At 47.4% G+C, this 25,000-nt stretch overlaps 2 protein-coding genes across 2 annotated transcripts in view; one reads left to right on the top strand and one right to left on the bottom strand.

Annotated features, from left to right (window-relative positions):
• Positions 1–3,715: 3,715 nt before the first annotated feature.
• On the bottom strand, positions 3,716–18,957 carry LOC112237886 (lipoyl synthase, mitochondrial). Its single transcript, XM_042313701.1, is given in 11 exon segments — positions 3,716–3,976; positions 4,169–4,239; positions 4,407–4,552; positions 5,779–5,907; positions 6,372–6,429; positions 7,173–7,208; positions 7,211–7,328; positions 9,491–9,571; positions 9,892–9,985; positions 18,297–18,472; positions 18,662–18,957. Coding segments are annotated over 11 exon segments (1,254 nt in total). The 5' UTR covers positions 18,761–18,957; the 3' UTR covers positions 3,716–3,730.
• A 122-nt stretch (positions 18,958–19,079) lies between these two features.
• The window catches only part of rpl9 (ribosomal protein L9), a 13,187-nt gene continuing 7,266 nt past the window's right edge, over positions 19,080–25,000 (top strand). Inside the window, exons 1-4 of the mRNA XM_042313702.1 lie at positions 19,080–19,119; positions 22,089–22,135; positions 22,535–22,650; positions 24,751–24,846. Coding sequence (XP_042169636.1) covers positions 22,090–22,135; positions 22,535–22,650; positions 24,751–24,846 — 258 coding nt within the window. The 5' untranslated portion in view covers positions 19,080–19,119; position 22,089. The remainder of the gene's footprint in view (positions 19,120–22,088; positions 22,136–22,534; positions 22,651–24,750; positions 24,847–25,000) is intronic.

Genomic DNA, 25,000 nt, shown 5'->3' with positions numbered 1-25,000 from the left:
CCCCTTTGTCTTCCCAGGTAATTACCCCCTTTATTTCCCAGGTAATTACCCCCTTTATATTCCCAGGTATTTACCCCCTTTATATTCCCAGGTAATTACCCCCTTTATATTTCCAGGTAATTACCCCCTTTGTCTTCCCAGGTATTTACCCTCCTTTGTCTTCCCAGGTAATTACCCCCTTTATATTCCCAGGTAATTATCCCCCTTTATCTTCCCAGGTAATTACCCCTTTATCTTCCCAGGTAATTACCCCCTTTGTCTTCCCAGGTATTTACCCCTCCTTTGTCTTCCCAGGTAATTACCCCCTTTATATTCCCAGGTAATTACCCCCTTTATATTCCCAGGTAATTACCCCCTTTGTCTTCCCAGGTAATTACCCCCTTTGTCTTCCCAGGTAATTACCCCCTTTGTCTTCCCAGGTAATTACCCCCTTGTCTTCCCAGGTAATTACCCCCTTTGTCTTCCCAGGCTATTACCCCCTTTGTCTTCCCAGGTAATTTCCCCCCTTTGTCTTCCCAGGTAATTACCCCCTTTGTCTTCCCAGGCTATTACCCCCTTTGTCTTCCCAGGTAATTACCCCCTTTGTCTTCCCAGGTAAATACCCCCTTTATTTCCCCAGGCTATTACCCCCTTTGTCTTCCCAGGTAATTACCCCCTTGTCTTCCCAGGTAATTACCCCCTTTATTTTCCCAGGTAAATACTCCCCTTTGTCTTCCCAGGTAATTACCCCCTTTGTCTTCCCAGGCTATTACCCCCTTTGTCTTCCCAGGTAAACACCCCCCTTTATTTCCCCAGGCTATTACCCCCTTTGTCTTCCCAGGTAATTACCCCCTCTGTCTTCCCAGGTAATTACCCCCTTTATTTTCCCAGGCTATTACCCCTTTATTTTCCCAGGCTATTACCCCCCTTTGTCTTCCCAGGTAATTAAACCCCCCCTTTGTCTTCCCAGGTAATTACCCCCTTTATTTTCCCAGGCTATTACCCCCATTTATATTCCCAGGTATTTACCCCCTTTATATTCCCAGGTAATTACCCCCTTTATATTTCCAGGTAATTACCCCTTTGTCTTCCCAGGTATTTACCCCTCCTTTGTCTTCCAGGTAATTACCCCCTTTATATTCCCAGGTAATTATCCCCCTTTATCTTCCCAGGTAATTACCCCTTTATCTTCCCAGGTAATTACCCCCTTTATCTTCCCAGGTATTTACCCCTCCTTTGTCTTCCCAGGAATTACCCCCTTTATATTCCCAGGTAGGCTATTACCCCTTTATATTCCCAGGTAATTACCCCCTTTATCTTCCCAGGTAATTACCCCCTTTGTCTTCCCAGGTAATTACCCCCTTCATCTTCCCAGGTAATTACCCCCTTTGTCTTCCCAGGTAATTACCCCTTTGTCTTCCCAGGTAATTACGCCCTTGTCTTCCCAGGCTATTACCCCCCTTTGTCTTCCCAGGTAATTACCCCCTTGTCTTCCCAGGTAATTACCCCCTTTATTTTCCCAGGCTATTACCCCCTTGTCTTCCCAGGGAAATTATCCCCCTTCATCTTCCCAGGTAATTACACCCCCCTTTGTCTTCCCAGGTAATTAAACCCCCCTTGTCTTCCCAGGCAATTACCCCCACTACATCACTGGTTATAATGTACAGAACAAGACATCAACATGAACAGAGTCCTGTAGTAGCTCATATTCTGGATTGGTGAACTTTATATTGTAGATATTGTAGTATATTATATTGTAATACAGTGTATCTAGAGTAGCTTTATGGAGGGAGGAATCTGAAAGGAGGAGATGTCAATCTCCAGGTGATCAGGATTCTGAGAACAGATGTCAGAAGAGAGAGAATAAGAGGAGAAGAGGAGAAATGGGTGAAGAATGAGAGAGAGAAGAGAAGAGGAGAATGAGAGGAGAATGAGGAGAATGAGAGGAGAATGAGAGGAGAATGAGAAGAATGAAGAGAATGAGAAGAAAATGAGAGGAGAATGAGAGGAGAATGAGAGGAGAATGAGAAGAGAATGAGGGAGAGAATGAGAGGAGAATGAGAGGAGAATGAGAGGAGAATGAGAAGAGAATGAGAGGAGAATGAGAGAGAATGAGAGGAGAATGAGAGAGAGGAGAATGAGAGGAGAATGAGGAGAATGAGAGAGAAATGAGAGAAATGAGGAGAGAATGAGAGGAGAATGAGAGAATGAGAGGAGAATGAGAAGAGAATGAGGAGAATGAGAAGAGAGAGGAAAATGAGAGGAAATGAGAGGAGAAAGAATGAGGAGAATGAGAGGAGGAGAATGAGAGGAGAATGAGAGGAGAATGAGAGGAATGAATGAGAGGAGAATGAGAGGAGAATGAGAGGAGAATGAGAATGAGAGGAGAAGGAGAGAGAATGAGAGAATGAGGAGAATGAGAGGAGAATGAGGAGAATGAATGAGAAGAATGGAGAATGAGGAATGAGAGGAGAATGAGAAGAGAATGAGAGGAGAATGAGGAAAATGAGAGGAGAATGAGAGGAGAATGAGAGGAGAATGAGAGGAGAATGAGAGAATGAGAATGAGAGGAGAATGAGAGAGAATGAGAATGAGGAGAATGAGAGGAGAATGAGAGAGAAATGAGAGGAGAATGAGAGGAATGAGAGGAGAATGAGAGAATGAGAAGAATGAGAGGAGAATGAGAATGAGGAGAATGAGAGAGAATGAGAGGAGAATGAGAGAGAGAATGAGAGGAGAGAGGAGAATGAGAGAATGAGAGGAGAATGAGAGAGAATGAGAGAGAGAGAGAATGAGAAGAATGAGGAGAATGAGAGGAGAATGAGGAGAATGAGAGGAGAATGAGAGGAGAATGAGAGAGAATGAGAGAGAAATGAGGAGAATGAGAGAATGAGAGGAGAATGAGAGGAGAATGAGAAGAGAATGAGAGGAGAATGAGAGGAGAATGAGAGAGAATGAGAGGAGAATGAGAGGAGAATGAGAGGAGAATGGAGAATGAGAGAATGAGAAGAATGAGAAGAATGAGAGAATGAGAAATGAATGAGGAGAATGAGAGGAGAATGAGAGGAGAATGAGAGGAGAATGAGAGAGAGAAATGAGAGGAGAATGAGAGAGAATGAGAGGAATGAGAGAGAATGAGAGGAGAATGAGAAGAGAATGAGAGGAGAATGAGAGGAGAATGAGAGGAGAATGAGAGGAGAATGAGAGAGAATGAATGAGAGGAGAATGAGGAAAATGAGAGGAGAATGAGAGGAGAGATGAGAGGAGAAGAATGAGAGGAGAATGAGAGGAGAATGAGAGAATGAGAGAAGGAGAATGAGAGGAGAATGAGAGGAGAATGAGAGGAGAATGAGAGGAGAATGAGAAAATGAGAGAGAATGAGAGGAGAATGAGAGGAGAATGAGAGGAGAATGAGAGGAGAATGAGAAAATGAGAGGAGAATGAGAGGAGAATGAGAGGAGAATGAGAGGAGAATGAGAGGAGAATGAGAGAAATGAGAGGAGAATGAGAGGAGAATGAGGAGAAATGAGGAAAATGAGAGGAGAATGAGGAGAATGAGAATGAGAAATGAGAGGAGAATGAGAGGAGAATGAGAAGAGAATGAGAGGAGAATGAGGAAAATGAGAGGAGAATGAGAGGAGAATGAGAAGAGAATGAGAGGAGAATGAGAGGAGAATGAGAGGAGAATGAGAGGAGAATGAGAGGAGAATGAGAGGAGAATGAGAGGAGAATGGAAAGATTGTTTTTTACTTCAATGGACTGAGTTCATATTTATAAGGAGGTGAATGAATCTACTCTGATTAGTAGTATCCATATTTATGTCTCTGTGTGTGTGTGTGTGTCTCCGCGTGTCTCCGTGTGTGTCTCTGTCTCTGTGTGTCTCACCTGCTTTGTATGAGGAGCGCACTAAGGGTCCGCTGGCTGTATAGACGAATCCCATCTCCTTCCCCACCTCCTCCCAGTGGACAAACCTCTCAGGAGTTACATACTCCTCCACCTGCACACACACACACACACACACACACACACACACACACACACACACACACACACACACACACACACACACACACACACACACACACACACACACACACACACACACACACACGGTTATTCTGAACTGAAATCCTGCTGCCTGGGTGGTTAGCTCTGTGTGTGTGTGTGTGTGTGTGTGTGTGCTGTGTACCTTGAGGTGGCGTTTGGTGGGCTGCATGTACTGTCCCAGTGTTAGACAATCCACTCCTGCCTCTCTCAGCTCTGTCAACAACAACAACAACAACAACGTTACTGGTTACAAATATATAATATCTGTTCGTCTCTCCCAGACGTGTGTGTGTGTGTGTGTGTGTGTGTGTACCAGTCAGTGTGTTATAAATCTGCCGGTCCGTCTCTCCAAGACGTTGTGTGTGTGTGTGTGTGTGTACCAGTCAGTGTGTTATAAATCTGCCGGTCCGTCTCTCCGAGACCCAACATGATGGAGGTCTTGGTGAGAATGTCTGGTCTGACGGCCTTGGCGTGACGCAGGACATTCAGGGATTGGTCGATGTTCGCCCGCGGATCACGGACGTGTCTGTGGGGTCAAAAGGTCATAAAAAGAAAATATAAACGATTTCTTTTCCGTCAGTAAGTTACAGACAATATATTCAGACTGGACAGTTCCTCTGGTGCCGATCTGTATTCAGGTGAACTGCAAAAACCTTTGAAACCAGATGGTGCCCTATTCCCTATGAAGTGCACCCTATTCCCTATGAAGTACACTTCATTTGAGTCTACACCCTATTCCCTATGAGGTGCACCCTATTCCCTATGAGGTGCACTTCATTTGAGTCTACACCCTATTCCCTATGAAGTGCACTTCATTTGAACTACACCCTATTCCCTCTGAAGTGCACTTCATTTGAGTCTACACCCTATTCCCTATGAAGTGCACTAAGATGGACCAGAGTCCATTATATGAAGGTTATTGTCTAGGATAGACGTGGTCCAACAGTCAAGTTTCTATTTTAAAAAAATGGGGGCGTTTTGCTGCCACCTGCTGGTCAGAGTTGGTATTACAACCTCTTAAAAAAGACAGTTCCTTCACACCAAGTCCATCGTCTCCTTCCCCCTTCCTGGTGGACAGGAAGTGTACTGCACCATGGGGGGGGACAAATACGGTTCACTGGGGATCTCATGAAGAAAAATAGAAGTAGCCTGGATTCCAGAACCTGTTGTGTTAACATTCCACTCCTTGTACTCGGTGTCATGACGAGCACTGAAACAGACTGGAACCCAGGCTACAGCTGAAGGTGTTTCCTTTCATTGGGTTCACAGTGGAGCAGGTCAGGGAGAAACAGACTGATGGACCAGACAGACAGACAGGTATAGTTATTCTGAGACCAAACAGACAGGTAGAGTTATTCTGAGACCAGACAGACAGGTAGACAGACAGACGGGTATAGTTATTCTGAGACCAAACAGACAGGTAGAGATATTGACCAGGGTCCTAACAGTGTAGCAATGCTTTACAGTCTGCGTCCCCAACGACCCCCTGTTCCCTATGTATAGGGAACAGGGTCACGTAGGGGTCAGGGCCCGAGTCAAACGTAGTCCCCTGTATAGGGAACAGGGTCATGTAGGGGTCAGGGCCCGAGTCAAACGTAGTCCCCTGTATAGGGAACAGGGTCACGTAGGGGTCAGGGCCCGAGTCAAACGTAGTCCCCTGTATAGGGAACAGGGTCACATAGGGGTCAGGGCCCGAGTCAAACGTAGTCCCCTGTATAGGGAACAGGGTCACGTAGGGGTCAGGGCCCGTACCTCTGCAGCTCGCGGACGGTCTCCACATTGTGGGCGTAAACGTCCAGCCCTGATTGGGCGATCTTCTCCACCGCTGCCAGATCTCCTCGGAAATCAGGGGTCAGACATTCCACCATGATCTGGGAGTTCCTGGATGAGACCACAACATTTAGTCAGAAGACAAAGTGGTTGAAATCAGGGGTCAGACATTCCACCATGATGAAGTGGTTTAATAAGTCAGTCATATACAGACGGATGGATGGATGAATGAAAGGATGATGGATTAATTAATGGCTGAAAGAATGAATGATGGATGGATGAATTAATTAATGGCTGAAAGGATGAATGATGGATGAATTAATTAATGGCTGAAAGGATGAATGATGGATGGATGATGGATGAATTAATGGCTGAAAGGATGGATGGATGGATGGATGGATGGATGAATTAATGGCTGAAAGGATGAATGATGGATGGATGAATTAATTAATGGCTGAAAGGATGAATGATGGATGATGATGAATTAATTAATGGCTGAAAGGATGAATGATGGATGATGGATGAATTAATTAATGGCTGAAAGGATGAATGATGGATGGATGATGGATGAGTACCTCTCCTTCAGGTTGGAGACGGTCTTGGCAAAATGCTCCGCCCCTCCGTCAGCGATATCTGTCAAACAAAACGACCCATTAACCAATCAGTTGACAGGCAGGTCATTAAGGTCACTGACGTCAGTCAGCACCAGTCAGACAAGATTCACATCCTGGTTCGATTCCAGGCTGTATCACAGCGGTCTAAGGCACTGCATCTCAGTGCTAGAGGCGTCACTACAGACCCTGGTTCGATTCCAGACTGTATCACAGCGGTCTAAGGCACTGCATCTCAGTGCTAGAGGCGTCAATACAGACCCTGGTTCGATTCCAGGCTGTATCACAGTGGTCTAAGGTACTGCATCTCAGGGCTAGAGGCGTCACTACAGACACCCTGGTTCGATTCCAGGCTGTATCACAACCGGCCGTGATTGGGAGACCCATAGGGCGGCGCACAATTAGCGTCTGTCAGAGCAGGCTGTCATTGTAAATAAGAATGTGGTTCTTAACTGTCGTGTAAAAAATAATAATAAATAATAAAGCTGAAATTAAAATGAAAACAAAAGTCTCTCAAATGAGGCATCACTTATAGTTAGACTTATTTTCCACCATAATTTGCAAATAAACTCATTAAAAATCCTACAATGTGATTTTCTGGATTTTTTTCTCATTTTGTCTGTCATAGTTGAAGTGTACCTATGATGAAAATTACAGGCCTCTCTCATCTTTTTATGTGGGAGAACTTGCACAATTGGTGGCTGACTAAATACTTTTTTGCCCCACTGTATATAAACAGAGAGAGAAGGAGATGTCTGTTACTACCGTCTCTGTCCACAGAGGTCAGAACCACATAGTCCAGCCCCAGGCAGCGATGGCCTTGGCTGTGTTATAGGGCTCATCTGGGTCCAGGGGAGAGGGCTGACGAGCAGTCTTCACAGAACAGAACCTACAGCCACGGGTACATGTGTCCCCCATCAACTACAGAGAGAGACAGAGAGACAGAGAGACACACACAGACACAGAGAGACACACACAGACACAGAGAGACACACACAGACACAGAGAGACACACACAGACACAGAGAGACACACACAGACACAGAGAGAGAGAGAGACAGAGAGAGACACAGAGAGAGAGAGAGAGAGAGAGAGAGAGAGAGAGAGAGAGAGAGTGAGAGAGAGTGAGAGAGAGACAGAGACAGAGACAGAGACAGAGAGAGAGAGAGACAGAGAGAGAGAGAGAGAGAGAGAGAGAGAGAGAGAGAGAGACAGAGACAGAGTGAGAGAGAGAGAGAGAGAGAGACATGCGTATATCAGTACGTGTGGTTGAGTTGTCAGATATACAAGTCAATATGTGAGTAGTAAACTCCTCCCCAATGTTAGGACACCTGGTCTCCTAGTAAACTCACCATGATGGTGGCTGTGGCCTCCTCCCCAACACTCCCCAACGTTAGGACACCTGGCCTCCTAGTAAACTCACCATGATGGTGGCTGTGGCAGTACCATGTTCCCCTCCTCCCCAACACTCCCCAATGTTAGGACACCTGGCCTCCTAGTAAACTCACCATGATGGTGGCTGTGGCCTCCTCCCCAACACTCCCCAACGTTAGGACACCTGGTCTCCTAGTAAACTCACCATGATGGTGGCTGTGGCAGTACCATGTTCCCCTCCTCCCCAACACTCCCCAACGTTAGGACACCTGGCCTCCTAGTAAACTCACCATGATGGTGGCTGTGGCCTCCTCCCCAACACTCCCCAACGTTAGGACACCTGGCCTCCTGGTAAACTCACCATGATGGTGGCTGTGGCCTCCTCCCCAACACTCCCCAACGTTAGGACACCTGGTCTCCTAGTAAACTCACCATGATGGTGGCTGTGGCCGTACCATGTTCCCCTCCTCCCCAACACTCCCCAATGTTAGGACACCTGGCCTCCTAGTAAACTCACCATGATGGTGGCTGTGGCCTCCTCCCCAACACTCCCCAACGTTAGGACAACTGGCCTCCTAGTAAACTCACCATGATGGTGGATGTGGCCTCCTCCCCAACGTTAGGACACCTGGTCTCCTAGTAAACTCACCATGATGGTGGCTGTGGCAGTACCATGTTCCCCTCCTCCCCAACACTCCCCAATGTTAGGACACCTGGCCTCCTAGTAAACTCACCATGATGGTGGCTGTGGCCTCCTCCCCAACACTCCCCAACGTTAGGACAACTGGCCTCCTGGTAAACTCACCATGATGGTGGCTGTGGCCGTACCATGTTCCCCTCCTCCCCAACACTCCCCAATGTTAGGACACCTGGTCTCCTAGTAAACTCACCATGATGGTGGCTGTGGCCGTACCATGTTCCCCTCCTCCCCAACACTCCCCAATGTTAGGACACCTGGCCTCCTAGTAAACTCACCATGATGGTGGCTGTGGCCTCCTCCCCAACACTCCCCAACGTTAGGACACCTGGTCTCCTAGTAAACTCACCATGATGGTGGCTGTGGCCTCCTCCCCAACGTTAGGACACCTGGCCTCCTAGTAAACTCACCATGATGGTGGCTGTGGCCGTACCATGTTCCCCTCCTCCCCAACACTCCCCAACGTTAGGACACCTGGCCTCCTGGTAAGCTCACCATGATGGTGGCTGTGGCCTCCTCCCCAACACTCCCCAACGTTAGGACACCTGGCCTCCTGGTAAACTCACCATGATGGTGGCTGTGGCCTCCTCCCCAACGTTAGGACACCTGGTCTCCTAGTAAACTCACCATGATGGTGGCTGTGGCCTCCTCCCCAACACTCCCCAATGTTAGGACACCTGGTCTCCTAGTAAACTCACCATGATGGTGGCTGTGGCCTCCATGTTCCCCTCCTCCCCAACACTCCCCAATGTTAGGACACCTGGCCTCCTAGTAAACTCACCATGATGGTGGCTGTGGCCGTACCATGTTCCCCTCCTCCCCAACACTCCCCAACGTTAGGACACCTGGCCTCCTAGTAAACTCACCATGATGGTGGATGTGGCCTCCTCCCCAACGTTAGGACACCTGGTCTCCTAGTAAACTCACCATGATGGTGGCTGTGGCCGTACCATGTTCCCCTCCTCCCCAACACTCCCCAACGTTAGGACACCTGGTCTCCTAGTAAACTCACCATGATGGTGGCTGTGGCCGTACCATGTTCCCCTCCTCCCCAACACTCCCCAATGTTAGGACACCTGGCCTCCTCACACACCTAAACAACATGAAAACACGAGAACGAAACATAATTGAAAAGGTTCCACACACACACACACACACACACACACACACACACACACACACACACACACACACACCAAACATATACACACACACACACACACACATATACACACACACACACACATATACACACACACACACACACAAACACACACACACACACACACACACAAACACACACACACACACACACACACACACCACACCACACATAGACACACATACACACACACACACACACACACACACACACACACACACACACACACACACACACACACACACACTCACCGTGTGCAGGTTGAGGTCTCTCAGGGTGTTCTTCAGCTTGTTGTAGTTCTTGCCAATAGGAATCTCTGTCTTCAGCCACGGGGGAAGTCTCAGCCTATCACAACAGTCACATTGGTCAGTGGACGGACACGGTCCTGTGTTCAACGGACTCAGAGTTTTATTTCACATGGAATAAACAAACATACAGTCAAATAACACAATAGAAAAAGTCTATATACAGTGTGTGCAAATGTAGTAAGATAAGGGAGGTTAAGGCAATAAATGGGCCAATAGTGGCGAAGTAATTACAATATAACAATTAAACACTGGAGTGGTAGATGTGCAGAAGATGGATGTGTAAGTAGAGATACTGGGGTGCAAAGGATCAAGATAAATAAATAACAATATGGGGATGAGGTAGGTAGATGGGCTGTTTACAGATGGGCTATGTACAGGTGCAGTGATCTGTGAGCTGCTCTGACAGCTGGTGCTTAAAGCTAAATGAGGGAGGTGTGAGTCTCCAACTTCAGAGATTTTTGCAGTTTGTTCCAGTCAGCGGCAGCAGAGAACTGGAAGGAAAGGCAGCCAAAGGAGGTGTTGGCTTTGGGGAGTGACCAGTGGGATATACCTGCTGGAGCGCGTGCTACGGGTGGGTGTTGCTATGGTGACCAGTGGGATATACCTGCTGGAGCGCGTGCTACGGGTGGGTGCTGCTATGGTGACCAGTGGGATATACCTGCTGGAGTGCGTGCTACGGGTGGGTGTTGCTATGGTGACCAGTGAGATATACCTGCTGGAGCGCGTGCTACGGGTGGGTGTTGCTATGGTGACCAGTGGGATATACCTGCTGGAGCGCGTGCTACGGGTGGGTGCTGCTATGGTGACCAGTGGGATATACCTGCTGGAGTGCGTGCTACGGGTGGGTGTTGCTATGGTGACCAGTGAGATATACCTGCTGGAGCGCGTGCTACGGGTGGGTGTTGCTATGGTGACCAGTGGGATATACCTGCTGGAGCGCGTGCTACGGGTGGGTGATGCTATGGTGACCAGTGAGATATACCTGCTGGAGCGCGTGCTACGGGTGGGTGCTGCTATGGTGACCAGTGGGATATACCTGCTGGAGCGCGTGCTACGGGTGGGTGTTGCTATGGTGACCAGTGAGATATACCTGCTGGAGCGCGTGCTACGGGTGGGTGCTGCTATGGTGACCAGTGAGATATACCTGCTGGAGCGCGTGCTACGGGTGGGTGTTGCTATGGTGACCAGTGGGATATACCTGCTGGAGCGCGGCTGCTACGGGTGGGTGTTGCTATGGTGACCAGCGGGATATACCTGCTGGAGCGCGTGCTACGGGTGGGTGTTGCTATGGTGACCAGCGGGATATACCTGCTGGAGCGCGTGCTACGGGTGGGTGTTGCTATGGTGACCAGTGGGATATACCTGCTGGAGCGCGTGCTACGGGTGGGTGCTGCTATGGTGACCAGTGAGATATACCTGCTGGAGCGCGTGCTACGGGTGGGTGTTGCTATGGTGACCAGTGGGATATACCTGCTGGAGTGCGTGCTACAGGTGGGTGTTGCTATGGTGACCAGTGAGATATACCTGCTGGAGTGCGTGCTACGGGTGGGTGTTGCTATGGTGACCAGTGAGATATACCTGCTGGAGTGCGTGCTACGGGTGGGTGTTGCTATGGTGACCAGTGAGATATACCTGTTTGAGCAAGTGCTACGAGTGAGTGCTGCTATGGTAACCAGTGAGATATACCTGCTGGAGCGCGTGCTACGGGTGGGGTTGCTATGGTGACCAGTGAGATATACCTGCTGGAGCGCGTGCTACGGGTGGGTGCTGCTATGGTGACCAGTGAGATATACCTGCTGGAGTGCGTGCTACGGGTGGGTGTTGCTATGGTGACCAGTGAGATATACCTGTTTGAGCAAGTGCTACAGTGAGTGCTGCTATGGTAACCAGTGAGATATACCTGCTGGACATCTGGGTGGGTGTTGCTATGGTGACCAGTGAGATATACCTGCTGGAGCGCGTGCTACGGGTGGGTGCTGCTATGGTGACCAGTGAGATATACCTGCTGGAGCGCGTGCTACGGGTGGGTGTTGCTATGGTGACCAGTGAGATATACCTGCTGGAGCGCGTGCTACGGGTGGGTGCTGCTATGGTGACCAGCGAGCTGGGAGAAGGCGGGGCTTTAGAGTTGCAACATTCTAGAAGCTTTCCCTAAAATTCCCAGGTTTTATAGAAATCCTACTTGGAAGATTCCTGGAAACAGGAGGAGATGAGCAGGACATCTGGAGTCCTCCAACCAGAGATGAGCAGGACATCTGGAGTCCTCCAACCAGAGATGAGCAGGACATCTGGAGTCCTCCAACCAGAGATGAGCAGGACATCTGGAGTCCTCCTACCAGAGATGAGCAGGACATCTGGAGTCCTCCAACCAGAGATGAGCAGGACATCTGGAGTCCTCCAACCAGAGATGAGCAGGACATCTGGAGTCCTCCAACCAGAGATGAGCAGGACATCTGGAGTCCTCCAACCAGAGATGAGCAGGACATATGGAGTCCTCCAACCAGAGATGAGCAGGACATATGGAGTCCTCCAACCAGAGATGAGCAGGACATATGGAGTCCTCCAACCAGAGATGAGCAGGACATATGGAGTCCTCCAACCAGAGATGAGCAGGACATATGGAGTCCTCCAACCAGAGATGAGCAGGACATATGGAGTCCTCCAACCAGAGATGAGCAGGACATATGAGGTCCTCCAACCAGAGATGAGCAGGACATCTGGAGTCCTCCAACCAGAGATGAGCAGGACATCTGGAGTCCTCCAACCAGAGATGAGCAGGACATCTGGAGTCCTCCAACCAGAGATGAGCAGGACATATGGAGTCCTCCAACCAGAGATGAGCAGGACATCTGGAGTCCTCCAACCAGAGATGAGCAGGACATCTGGAGTCCTCCAACCAGAGATGAGCAGGACATCTGGAGTCCTCCAAACAGAGATGAGCAGGACATATGGAGTCCTCCAACCAGAGATGAGCAGGACATATGGAGTCCTCCAACCAGAGATGAGCAGGACATCTGGAGTCCTCCAACCAGAGATGAGCAGGACATATGGAGTCCTCCAACCAGAGATGAGCAGGACATATGGAGTCCTCCAACCAGAGATGAGCAGGACATATGGAGTCCTCCAACCAGAGATGAGCAGGACATCTGAGTCCTCCAACCAGGATTTCTGGGAAACCTGGGAATGTTGGTCATTTTGCAACCCTGTGTTCAATCTACTCTCTCTGAAATGACTCTTCGCTGGTCAGTGAGTTCAAGGTATTGACAGTACAGTCACAGACAGAAGAGAGAGGAGACCAGACAGAACAGTCACAGACAGAAGAGAGAGGAGACCAGACAGTACAGTCACAGATGGAGAGAGAGGAGACCAGACAGTACAGTCACAGATGGAGAGAGAGGAGGCCAGACAGTACAGTCACAGACAGAAGACCAGACAGTACAGTCACAGACAGAAGAGAGGAGGCCAGACAGTACAGTCACAGACAGAAGAGAGGAGACCAGACAGTACAGTCACAGACAGAAGACCAGACAGTACAGTCACAGACAGAAGATAGAGGAGACCAGACAGTACAGTCACAGATGGAGAGAGAGGAGACCAGACAGTACAGTCACAGACAGAAGACCAGACAGTACAGTCACAGACAGAAGACCAGACAGTACAGTCACAGACAGAAGACCAGACAGTACAGTCACAGACAGAAGACCAGACAGTACAGTCACAGACAGAAGACCAGACAGTACAGTCACAGACAGAAGAGAGGAGACCAGACAGTACAGTCACAGATGATTGGTTACATAATGACTGTGCTGTCAGAGAGCTGATTGGTTACATAATGACTGTGCTGTCAGAGAGCTGATTGGTTACATAATGACTGTGCTGTCAGAGAGCTGATTGGTTACATAATGACTGTGCTGTCAGAGAGCTGATTGGTTACATAATGACTGTGCTGTCAGAGAGCTGATTGGTTACATAATGACTGTGCTGTCAGAGAGCTGATTGGTTACATAATGACTGTGCCATCAGAGAGCTGATTGGTTACATAATGACTGTGCTGTCAGAGAGCTGATTGGTTACATAATGACTGTGCTGTCAGAGAGCTGATTGGTTACATAATGACTGTGCCATCAGAGAGCTGATTGGTTACATAATGACTGTGCTGTCAGAGAGCTGATTGGTTATATATTACATAATGACTGTGCTGTCAGAGAGCTGATTGGTTACATAATGACTGTGCTGTCAGAGAGCTGATTGGTTACATAATGACTGTGCTGTCAGAGAGCTGATTGGTTACATAATGACTGTGCTGTCAGAGAGCTGATTGGTTACATAATGACTGTGCTGTCAGAGAGCTGATTGGTTACATAATGACTGTGCCATCAGAGAGCTGATTGGTTACATAATGACTGTGCTGTCAGAGAGCTGATTGGTTACATAATGACTGTGCCATCAGAGAGCTGATTGGTTATATATTACATAATGACTGTGCTGTCAGAGAGCTGATTGGTTACATAATGACTGTGCTGTCAGAGAGCTGATTGGTTACATAATGACTGTGCTGTCAGAGAGCTGATTGGTTACATAATGACTGTGCTGTCAGAGAGCTGATTGGTTACATAATGACTGTGCTGTCAGAGAGCTGATTGGTTATATATTACATAATGACTGTGCTGTCAGAGAGCTGATTGGTTACATAATGACTGTGCTGTCAGAGAGCTGATTGGTTACATAATGACTGTGCTGTCAGAGAGCTGATTGGTTACATATTACATAATGACTGTGCTGTCAGAGAGCTGATTGGTTACATAATGACTGTGCTGTCAGAGAGCTGATTGGTTACATAATGACTGTGCTGTCAGAGAGCTGATTGGTTACATAATGACCCTCATTCAAACAGGATGAGTCTTGATGAAGACAGTCACACATTTAAAGATACTTATTCAAGCAGACTAAACCAGATTAGAACCATTTTAAGTTATTAGGAGGACTAGTAAACAAACAAAACTACAATTTATTAGCACAATTAGTTTGAGTGACTTTGCTAGCTAACGAGGTAATTACTAGGCGTCTTCTCAGTTCGCTGCAAACAAACACTCGAACTGGACAGTCTTACTGACGGTTGTAGCTGCTTCACGTGATGTCTTGTTGTCTCTACCTTCTTTGCCCTTTGTGCTGTTGTCTGGGCCCAATAATGTACCATGTTGCTGCCACGCTATGTTGTCCTAGGTCTCTCTATAGGTAGTGTTGTGGTGTCTCTCTATAGGTAGTGTTGTGGTGTCTCTATGTTGTCCTAGGTCTCTCTATAGATAGTGTTGTGGTGTCTCTCTATAGGTAGTGTTGTGGTGTCTCTATGTTGTCCTAGGTCTCTCTATAGATAGTGTTGTGGTGTCTCTATGTTGTCCTAGGTCTCTCTATAGGTAGTGTTGTGGTGTCTCTCTATAGGTAGTGTTGTGGTGTCTCTATGTTGTCCTAGGTCTCTCTATAGGTAGTGTTGTGGTGTCTCTCTATAGGTAGTGTTGTGGTGTCTCTATGTTGTCCTAGGTCTCTCTATAGATAGTGTTGTGGTGTCTCTATGTTGTCCTAGGTCTCTCTATAGATAGTGTTGTGGTGTCTCTATGTTGTCCTAGGTCTCTCTATAGGTAGTGTTGTGGTGTCTCTCTATAGGTAGTGTTGTGGTGTCTCTATGTTGTCCTAGGTCTCTCTATAGATAGTGTTGTGGTGTCTCTATGTTGTCCTAGGTCTCTCTATAGATAGTGTTGTGGTGTCTCTATGTTGTCCTAGGTCTCTCTATAGGTGTCTCTATGTTGTCCTAGGTCTCTCTATAGATAGTGTTGTGGTGTCTCTATGTTGTCCTAGGTCTCTCTATAGGTAGTGTTGTGGTGTCTCTCTATAGGTAGTGTTGTGGTGTCTCTATGTTGTCCTAGGTCTCTCTATAGATAGTGTTGTGGTGTCTCTATGTTGTCCTAGGTCTCTCTATAGGTAGTGTTGTGGTGTCTCTGTTGTCCTAGGTCTCTCTATAGGTGTCTCTATGTTGTCCTAGGTCTCTCTATAGGTAGTGTTGTGGTGTCTCTGTTGTCCTAGGTCTCTCTATAGGTAGTGTTGTCTCTATGTTGTCCTAGGTCTCTCTATAGGTAGTGTTGTGGTGTCTCTGTTGTCCTAGGTCTCTCTATAGGTGTCTCTATGTTGTCCTAGGTCTCTCTATAGGTAGTGTTGTGGTGTCTCTGTTGTCCTAGGTCTCTCTATAGGTAATGTTGTGGTGTCTCTGTTGTCCTAGGTCTCTCTATAGGTGTCTCTATGTTGTCCTAGGTCTCTCTATAGGTAGTGTTGTGGTGTCTCTGTTGTCCTAGGTCTCTCTGTAGGTAGTGTTGTGGTGTCTCTATGTTGTCCTAGGTCTCTCTATAGGTGTCTCTATGTTGTCCTAGGTCTCTCTATAGGTAGTGTTGTGGTGTCTCTATGTTGTCCTAGGTCTCTCTATAGGTAGTGTTGTGGTGTCTCTATGTTGTCCTAGGTCTCTCTATAGGTAGTGTTGTGGTGTCTCTCTATAGGTAGTGTTGTGGTGTCTCTATGTTGTCCTAGGTCTCTCTATAGATAGTGTTGTGGTGTCTCTCTATAGGTAGTGTTGTGGTGTCTCTATGTTGTCCTAGGTCTCTCTATAGATAGTGTTGTGGTGTCTCTATGTTGTCCTAGGTCTCTCTATAGGTAGTGTTGTGGTGTCTCTCTATAGGTAGTGTTGTGGTGTCTCTATGTTGTCCTAGGTCTCTCTATAGGTAGTGTTGTGGTGTCTCTCTATAGGTAGTGTTGTGGTGTCTCTATGTTGTCCTAGGTCTCTCTATAGATAGTGTTGTGGTGTCTCTATGTTGTCCTAGGTCTCTCTATAGATAGTGTTGTGGTGTCTCTATGTTGTCCTAGGTCTCTCTATAGGTAGTGTTGTGGTGTCTCTCTATAGGTAGTGTTGTGGTGTCTCTATGTTGTCCTAGGTCTCTCTATAGATAGTGTTGTGGTGTCTCTATGTTGTCCTAGGTCTCTCTATAGATAGTGTTGTGGTGTCTCTATGTTGTCCTAGGTCTCTCTATAGGTGTCTCTATGTTGTCCTAGGTCTCTCTATAGATAGTGTTGTGGTGTCTCTATGTTGTCCTAGGTCTCTCTATAGGTAGTGTTGTGGTGTCTCTCTATAGGTAGTGTTGTGGTGTCTCTATGTTGTCCTAGGTCTCTCTATAGATAGTGTTGTGGTGTCTCTATGTTGTCCTAGGTCTCTCTATAGGTAGTGTTGTGGTGTCTCTGTTGTCCTAGGTCTCTCTATAGGTGTCTCTATGTTGTCCTAGGTCTCTCTATAGGTAGTGTTGTGGTGTCTCTGTTGTCCTAGGTCTCTCTATAGGTAGTGTTGTCTCTATGTTGTCCTAGGTCTCTCTATAGGTAGTGTTGTGGTGTCTCTGTTGTCCTAGGTCTCTCTATAGGTGTCTCTATGTTGTCCTAGGTCTCTCTATAGGTAGTGTTGTGGTGTCTCTGTTGTCCTAGGTCTCTCTATAGGTAATGTTGTGGTGTCTCTGTTGTCCTAGGTCTCTCTATAGGTGTCTCTATGTTGTCCTAGGTCTCTCTATAGGTAGTGTTGTGGTGTCTCTGTTGTCCTAGGTCTCTCTGTAGGTAGTGTTGTGGTGTCTCTATGTTGTCCTAGGTCTCTCTATAGGTGTCTCTATGTTGTCCTAGGTCTCTCTATAGGTAGTGTTGTGGTGTCTCTATGTTGTCCTAGGTCTCTCTATAGGTAGTGTTGTGGTGTCTCTGTTGTCCTAGGTCTCTCTATAGGTAGTGTTGTGGTGTCTCTCTATAGGTAGTGTTGTGGTGTCTCTGTTGTCCTAGGTCTCTCTATAGGTGTCTCTATGTTGTCCTAGGTCTCTCTATAGGTAGTGTTGTCTCTATGTTGTCCTAGGTCTCTCTATAGGTGTCTCTATGTTGTCCTAGGTCTCTCTATAGGTAGTGTTGTCTCTATGTTGTCCTAGGTCTCTCTATAGGTGTCTCTATGTTGTCCTAGGTCTCTCTATAGGTAGTGTTGTGGTGTCTCTCTCGTTGTGATGTGTGATTTGTCCTATTTTATTTTTAATCCCAGCCCCCGGTCCCCGCAGGAGGCCGTCAATGTAAACACAAAGATAAACAAAAGGTGACATTAAAATAACCTGTATATAGGGAATAGGTAGTACAGACAAATTTGTTTAGATACACACATAGGTCCCGTTCCATCTTATTCCCAAAATCTTGACCAGAGCCTCATGGGGTCAGAGTCGAACGTAGTGCACTACATCGGGAATAGAGTACCGTTTAGGAAGCATCATATATAAAGGAACCTCTATTCCCCCCACCTCTCTCCCTTCTGTCTCTTCAGGTCTCCCCTGTACTCCTCCCAGTTGTTCTTCTCAGACAGCTCCCCGGATATAAAGTCCTGGAGGCCGGGCCCGTCATCGGACAGCTCCTTCTTGCGGTCCTTCTGTGTCTGGGATGACCTGGCCGCTGTGGTCAGTCCGCTGACGGCGTACACCTTCACACGGACCGGATATTATCTCACTACACATAATGCCTCTGCTCAATCAGTAACCCGAGGCCAAGGAGGATCTAATCAGCTACTTATGTTAGCATTAGCCACACTTAGCTAGTATAAACATTGTATAAAACAAAGAGAGACATTTCAGTGATTATCCGAGCAGTCTGGTCAAGTAGATGTACTTACATGTTGGTTGCATTTGGGATTCAACCACAGGTGGTTGCTGGAGAAACGACCCGCAATAAAATAACTTTGTTTGACCAAAGCCATGACTTTAACTAACATTTGCTAGCGTCTGTCATTGACATTAAGCATTTCTCTGGGATCGAGTACTTAGGCCTGGTATTAAAATAAAACTTAGAAAATAATAAATAATTTCGTCCACTACTTAATGAATCAATTGATATCGATTCTTTTTATATCCAGATTTATTCTAAATGCTATGTTTTTTTTCTGGGGACCAAAGACGTATAATTTATCAATATATCGCAGTATTTTACGTCCATCATCATCATCATCATCATCATCATCAATTGTTTAGTTACGTCTGATCCACGCGTAGCGCCGTGATGGCGTAAGCACGTACGAACACTACAATTGCGTGGTGACGTCCTTCCTTCGTCCTTTCCTCTACTACCGGCGAGGTAAGAAATGGTGGATAACGTTTCTATCGCTGAAAATCAAACTCCATCTGTGTTCCTCGATATCTAAAACGAGTAATTTTTCACCTTTACGAATTTGCTATATGTATATTGACGTTTCGCATTTATTTCCACCCCCAAAACCAGTCGATATAACTATATATAGTTTGTTTTGCCACCCACCCCTCTATCCTAGGCCGCAGTCGCCCCCCATGCCTGCCTATCCGTCTTTTTAGTAGCCAGGGCAACGTGAATAATGCTCAACGTGTGTAACATATAACGTTTGTCTTGTAGGTACATGGTCGCATTGTTTCAGACCGTTTTAATTAACATGTGTAGGTTATAAAAGTTGTTTTCCGTGGGAGAGGGACAGTGTTCATGACTCGCTATCTGACTGGTTAGTTGCATGCCTGTCTGTTATAGTTGCTGACTGGTTAGTTGCTGCCTGACTGGTTAGTTGCTATCTGACTGGTTAGTTGCTATCTGACTTGTTAGTTGCGTGCCTGTCTGTTATAGTTGCTGACTGGTTAGTTGCTATCTGACTGGTTAGTTGCATGCCTGTCTGTTATAGTTGCTGACTGGTTAGTTGCTATCTGACTGGTTAGTTGCGTGCCTGTCTGTTATAGTTGCTGACTGGTTAGTTGCATGCCTGTCTGTTATAGTTGCTATCTGACTGGTTAGTTGCATGCCTGTCTGTTATAGTTGCTATCTGACTGGTTAGTTGCTATCTGACTGGTTAGTTGCTATCTGACTGGTTAGTTGCATGCCTGTCTGTTATAGTTGCTATCTGACTGGTTAGTTGCTATCTGACTGGTTAGTTGCGTGCCTGTCTGTTATAGTTGCTGACTGGTTAGTTGCTATCTGACTGGTTAGTTGCGTGCCTGTCTGTTATAGTTGCTGACTGGTTAGTTGCATGCCTGTCTGTTATAGTTGCTGACTGGTTAGTTGCGTGCCTGTCTGTTATAGTTGTTATCTGACTGGTTAGTTGCATGCCTGTCTGTTATAGTTGCTATCTGACTGGTTAGTCGCATGCCTGTCTGTTATAGTCGCTATCTGACTGGTTAGTTGCATGCCTGTCTGTTATAGTTGCTATCTGACTGGTTAGTTGCGTGCCTGTCTGTTATAGTTGCTGACTGGTTAGTTGCATGCCTGTCTGTTATAGTTGCTGACTGGTTAGTTGCATGCCTGTCTGTTATAGTTGCTGACTGGTTAGTTGCATGCCTGTCTGTTATAGTTGCTGACTGGTTAGTTGCATGCCTGTCTGTTATAGTGCCTGCTATCTGACTGGTTAGTTGCGTGCCTGTCTGTTATAGTTGCTGACTGGTTAGTTGCGTGCCTGTCTGTTATAGTTGCTATCTGACTGGTTAGTTGCTATCTGACTGGTTAGTTGCTATCTGACTGGTTAGTTGCTATCCTGACTGGTTAGTTGCTATCTGACTGGTTAGTTGCGTGCCTGTCTGTTATAGTCGCTATCTGACTGGTTAGTTGCATGCCTGTCTGTTATAGTTGCTGACTGGTTAGTTGCGTGCCTGTCTGTTATAGTTGCTATCTGACTGGTTAGTTGCTATCTGACTGGTTAGTTGCTATCTGACTGGTTAGTTGCTATCTGACTGGTTAGTTGCTATCTGACTGGTTAGTTGCGTGCCTGTCTGTTATAGTTGCTGACTGGTTAGTTGCTATCTGACTGGTTAGTTGCGTGCCTGTCTGTTATAGTTGCTATCTGACTGGTTAGTTGCTATCTGACTGGTTAGTTGCGTGCCTGTCTGTTATAGTTGCTGACTGGTTAGTTGCTATCTGACTGGTTAGATGCGTGCCTGTCTGTTATAGTTGCTGACTGGTTAGTTGCGTGCCTGTCTGTTATAGTTGCTATCTGACTGGTTAGTTGCATGCCTGTCTGTTATAGTTGCTGACTGGTTAGTTGCGTGCCTGTCTGTTATAGTTGTTATCTGACTGGTTAGTTGCATGCCTGTCTGTTATAGTTGCTGACTGGTTAGTTGCGTGCCTGTCTGTTATAGTTGTTATCTGACTGGTTAGTTGCATGCCTGTCTGTTATAGTTGTTATCTGACTGGTTAGTTGTGTGCCTGTCTGTTATAGTTGCTGACTGGTTAGTTGCATGCCTGTCTGTTATAGTTGCTGACTGGTTAGTTGCATGCCTGTCTGTTATAGTTGCTATCTGACTGGTTAGTTGCATGCCTGTCTGTTATAGTTGCTATCTGACTGGTTAGTTGCATGCCTGTCTGTTATAGTTGCTATCTGACTGGTTAGTTGCATGCCTGTCTGTTATAGTTGCTATCTGACTGGTTAGTTGCATGCCTGTCTGTTATAGTTGCTATCTGACTGGTTAGTTGCGTGCCTGTCTGTTATAGTTGCTATCTGACTGGTTAGTCGCATGCCTGTCTGTTATAGTTGCTATCTGACTGGTTAGTTGTGTGCCTGTCTGTTATAGTTGCTATCTGACTGGTTAGTTGCGTGCCTGTCTGTTATAGTTGCTATCTGACTGGTTAGTTGCGTGCCTGTCTGTTATAGTTGCTATCTGACTGGTTAGTTGTTATCTGACTGGTTAGTTGCGTGCCTGTCTGTTATAGTTGCTGACTGGTTAGTTGCGTGCCTGTCTGTTATAGTTGCTATCTGACTGGTTAGTTGCTATCTGACTGGTTAGTTGCATGCCTGTCTGTTATAGTTGACTAGTTTCCTTCTGCGTCTTTTTATTAACGTTTACTACTCTACGGTTTCATTTGGACAGTCAACTGGATGTACCGGGTTACGTATTGTATGACGTTATCAACGAGTTACCTAAATATGACAGTCGTGTAAACACACACTCATAATGTTGCTAGTTACCTGCCTGACGTTAGTTAAATAAAGTTAAAACTCGTCCTGAAATCCCCAGTCAGCTCCGTAACGTTAGTTGGTTAATATAATGTATTGTAATCCTCAACCTCACCTAACGTGACTCTCTGTCTAACCCCAGAATGAAGACCATTCTCAGTAACCAGACTGTGGATATCCCCGACGGTGGTGAGTTGAACTACTTCCTTAAAATCCGTTGTTCATTTACTGAACCATCCAACATGTTGATAACTGTGGAATCTTATCAATAGACTAATCAAGGAATAGTTTTTTTAACCAGACTATACAGTCAAATGTTTACTGATGTTGCCTAGTGAGTTATTGGTTCAGCCCCCCTAGAAAAGGACTACAATAACTTAATGCCATTCCACTAAGTTACTGTAGTCTGTCTCTGGCTGGCATCCTCAAGAGGTTTCGCTCGTGCCCGTCTTCATCAATCCAGCATTTTAGCCTGACTATAGTTGGGTTTTAATGCCATATATTCTAGTGGCGTGGTTAAGATTGTCTAGCTAGTTACTGGTTCTGTGTGTGTCTAACCCCTGTTGTCTCTGCCGTGCCCCCCCCCAGTCGAGGTGAGGCTGAAGGGACGGACTGTCATCGTCAAGGGTCCCCGGGGGGTTCTCCGCAGGGAGTTCAACCACATCAACCTGGAACTCAGCCTGTTGGGGAAGACGCACAAAAAGGTATGGAGTCTTGTAGAAGTACTTGTCAATGGCGTCACCCTACACTTTAATGCGCTGGTACTCATCATGCCCACGGCTCTAAAGTGCAATGAAATATGTTGCTGAGCGAACAGGAGGTTTTTTTGGGGGGGGGGGGGTCCTCCCAGATAACTGTTGTAATGACGAGGCTTGGCTGTATCGTTGTTTCAGAGAGCGCCTCTAGAGAAACGAGTGAGTGTCCCGACGATTCGTTAGCGTCACGGTTGCACCAAAACTACAGCAAAAATAAACGTCTTGCTTTGTAAGTCGGGTTAAAAGATGGGACCTATATGTGGCGGGAAACCTCAGGAAGAGACTATTTAATGTGTCTATAATATAAACATCTTTTAAACGACCAACTGCAGGGGAGATGCGCCTCTGTCGCTGGGCTGCCTCTGTCGCTGGGCTGCCTCTGTCGCCGGGCTGCCTCTGTCGCCGGGCTGCCTCTGTCGCCGGGCTGCCTCTGTCGCCGGGCTGCCTCTGTCGCCGGGCTGCCTCTGTCGCCGGGCTGCCTCTGTCGCCGGGCTGCCTCTGTCGCCGGGCTGCCTCTGTCGCTGGGCAGGGAAAAGAACTGAGTAAATAGTTCCTTTATATAGTGAGAGGTATTAATGCCATCCTGTTGTTTACGGCAGGGTAGACTAGTGGTTAGAGGGGAGGGGGCGGCGGGGTAGACTAGTGGTTAGTGGTTAGGGGAGGGGCGGCGGGGTAGACTAGTGGTTAGAGGGGAGGGGCGGCGGGGTAGACTAGTGGTTAGAGGGGAGGGGCGGCGGGGTAGACTAGTGGTTAGAGGGGAGGGGGGAGGGGCGCTGTGGCTAGGTTAGGGGAGGGGCGGCGGGGTAGACTAGTGGTTAGAGGGGAGGGGGGGGTAGACTAGGGTAGACTAGTGGTTAGAGGGGAGGGGCGGCGGGGTAGACTAGTGGTTAGAGGGGAGGGGGGTGGGCGGGGTAAACTAGTGGTTAGAGGGGAGGGGCGGGTAACCTAGTGGTTAGGGTAGACCTAGTGGTTAGAGGGGAGGGCGGGTAGACTAGGGGGAGGGGTGGCAGACTAGTGGTTAGAGGGGGGGGGCGGGTAGACTAGGGGTAGACTAGTGGTTAGAGGGGAGGGGTGGCCTAGTGGTTAGAGGGGAGGGGCGGCAGGGGGGGAGGGGTGGCCTAGACTAGTGGTTAGAGGGGAGGGGCGGCGGGGTAGACTAGTGGTTAGTGGTTAGGGGAGGGGTGGCAGGTGGTTAGGGGGGGGGCGGCGGGGTAGACTAGTGGTTAGAGGGGAGGGGTGGCGGGGTAGACTAGTGGTTAGAGGGGAGGGGCGGCGGGGTAGACTAGTGGTTAGAGGGGAGGGGGCGGCGGGGTAGCCTAGTGGTTAGAGGGGAGGGGGGCGGGGTAGCCTAGTGGTTAGAGGGGAGGGGCGGCGGGGTAGACTAGTGGTTAGAGGGGAGGGGCGGCAGGGTAGCCTAGTGGTTAGAGTGTTGGACTAGTAACCGGAAGGTTGCAAGTTCAAATCCCCGAGCTGACAAGGTACAAATCTGTCATTCTGCCCCTGAACCAGGCAGTTAACCCACTGTTCCTAGGCTGTCATCGAAAATAAATACAAATTCTTAACTGACTTGCCTAGTTAAATTAAAAAAAATAAAAACACAACAGTTGTTTCGACAAGCAACAGTTTCCTGAGCTTTGTGTGTTTTTAGGGTGCAGACATGTCCCTTCAAGTTACACAACCCCTGATTCTGCCAGCCACACATTACCTGCTGATTTTAACGTTTTAAATCTTCCTATAGTGAATTTGCATCATGCATTCATAAACCATGTCGTGGGTCGCTCTAAAACCACTCGCGTGTTCACCATGTCCTGTTACCTCATTGGCTAGCTACCAACCTGGTAACTTTGGCTGATCCAATCATGTGGGGACACAGAAGGGGAACCTTGTGATCGTTGCTTTTTCTCTCCCTGGAATAAACCGATTTAATGTTGTCGTGAAGCGTTGCTAACTGATAGTTCTGCTGGTGAATCCTGTATTTATAAAGCCCCTTCTTACATCAGCTGATACCTCAAAGTGTCCGGAAACTTCTCTCCTCTCTCTGTGTTCTAGCTGCGTGTGGATAAATGGTGGGGCAACAGGAAGGAGCTGGCCACAGTCAGAACCATCTGCAGTCACGTCCAGAACATGATCAAGGGAGTCACCATGGTGAGTGTTGGCCCTACTGTTAGTTACCATGGTGAGTGTTGGCCCTACTGTTAGTTACCATGGTGAGTGTTGGCCCTACTGTTAGTTACCATGGTGAGTGTTGACCCTACTGTTAGTTACCATGGTGAGTGTTGACCCTACTGTTAGTTACCAT

This window comes from Oncorhynchus tshawytscha, unplaced genomic scaffold, assembly GCF_018296145.1.
Source record: "Oncorhynchus tshawytscha isolate Ot180627B unplaced genomic scaffold, Otsh_v2.0 Un_contig_11327_pilon_pilon, whole genome shotgun sequence".
Lineage (NCBI taxonomy): Eukaryota > Metazoa > Chordata > Actinopteri > Salmoniformes > Salmonidae > Oncorhynchus > Oncorhynchus tshawytscha.
This window is presented reverse-complemented; position numbering and strand designations above follow the sequence as displayed.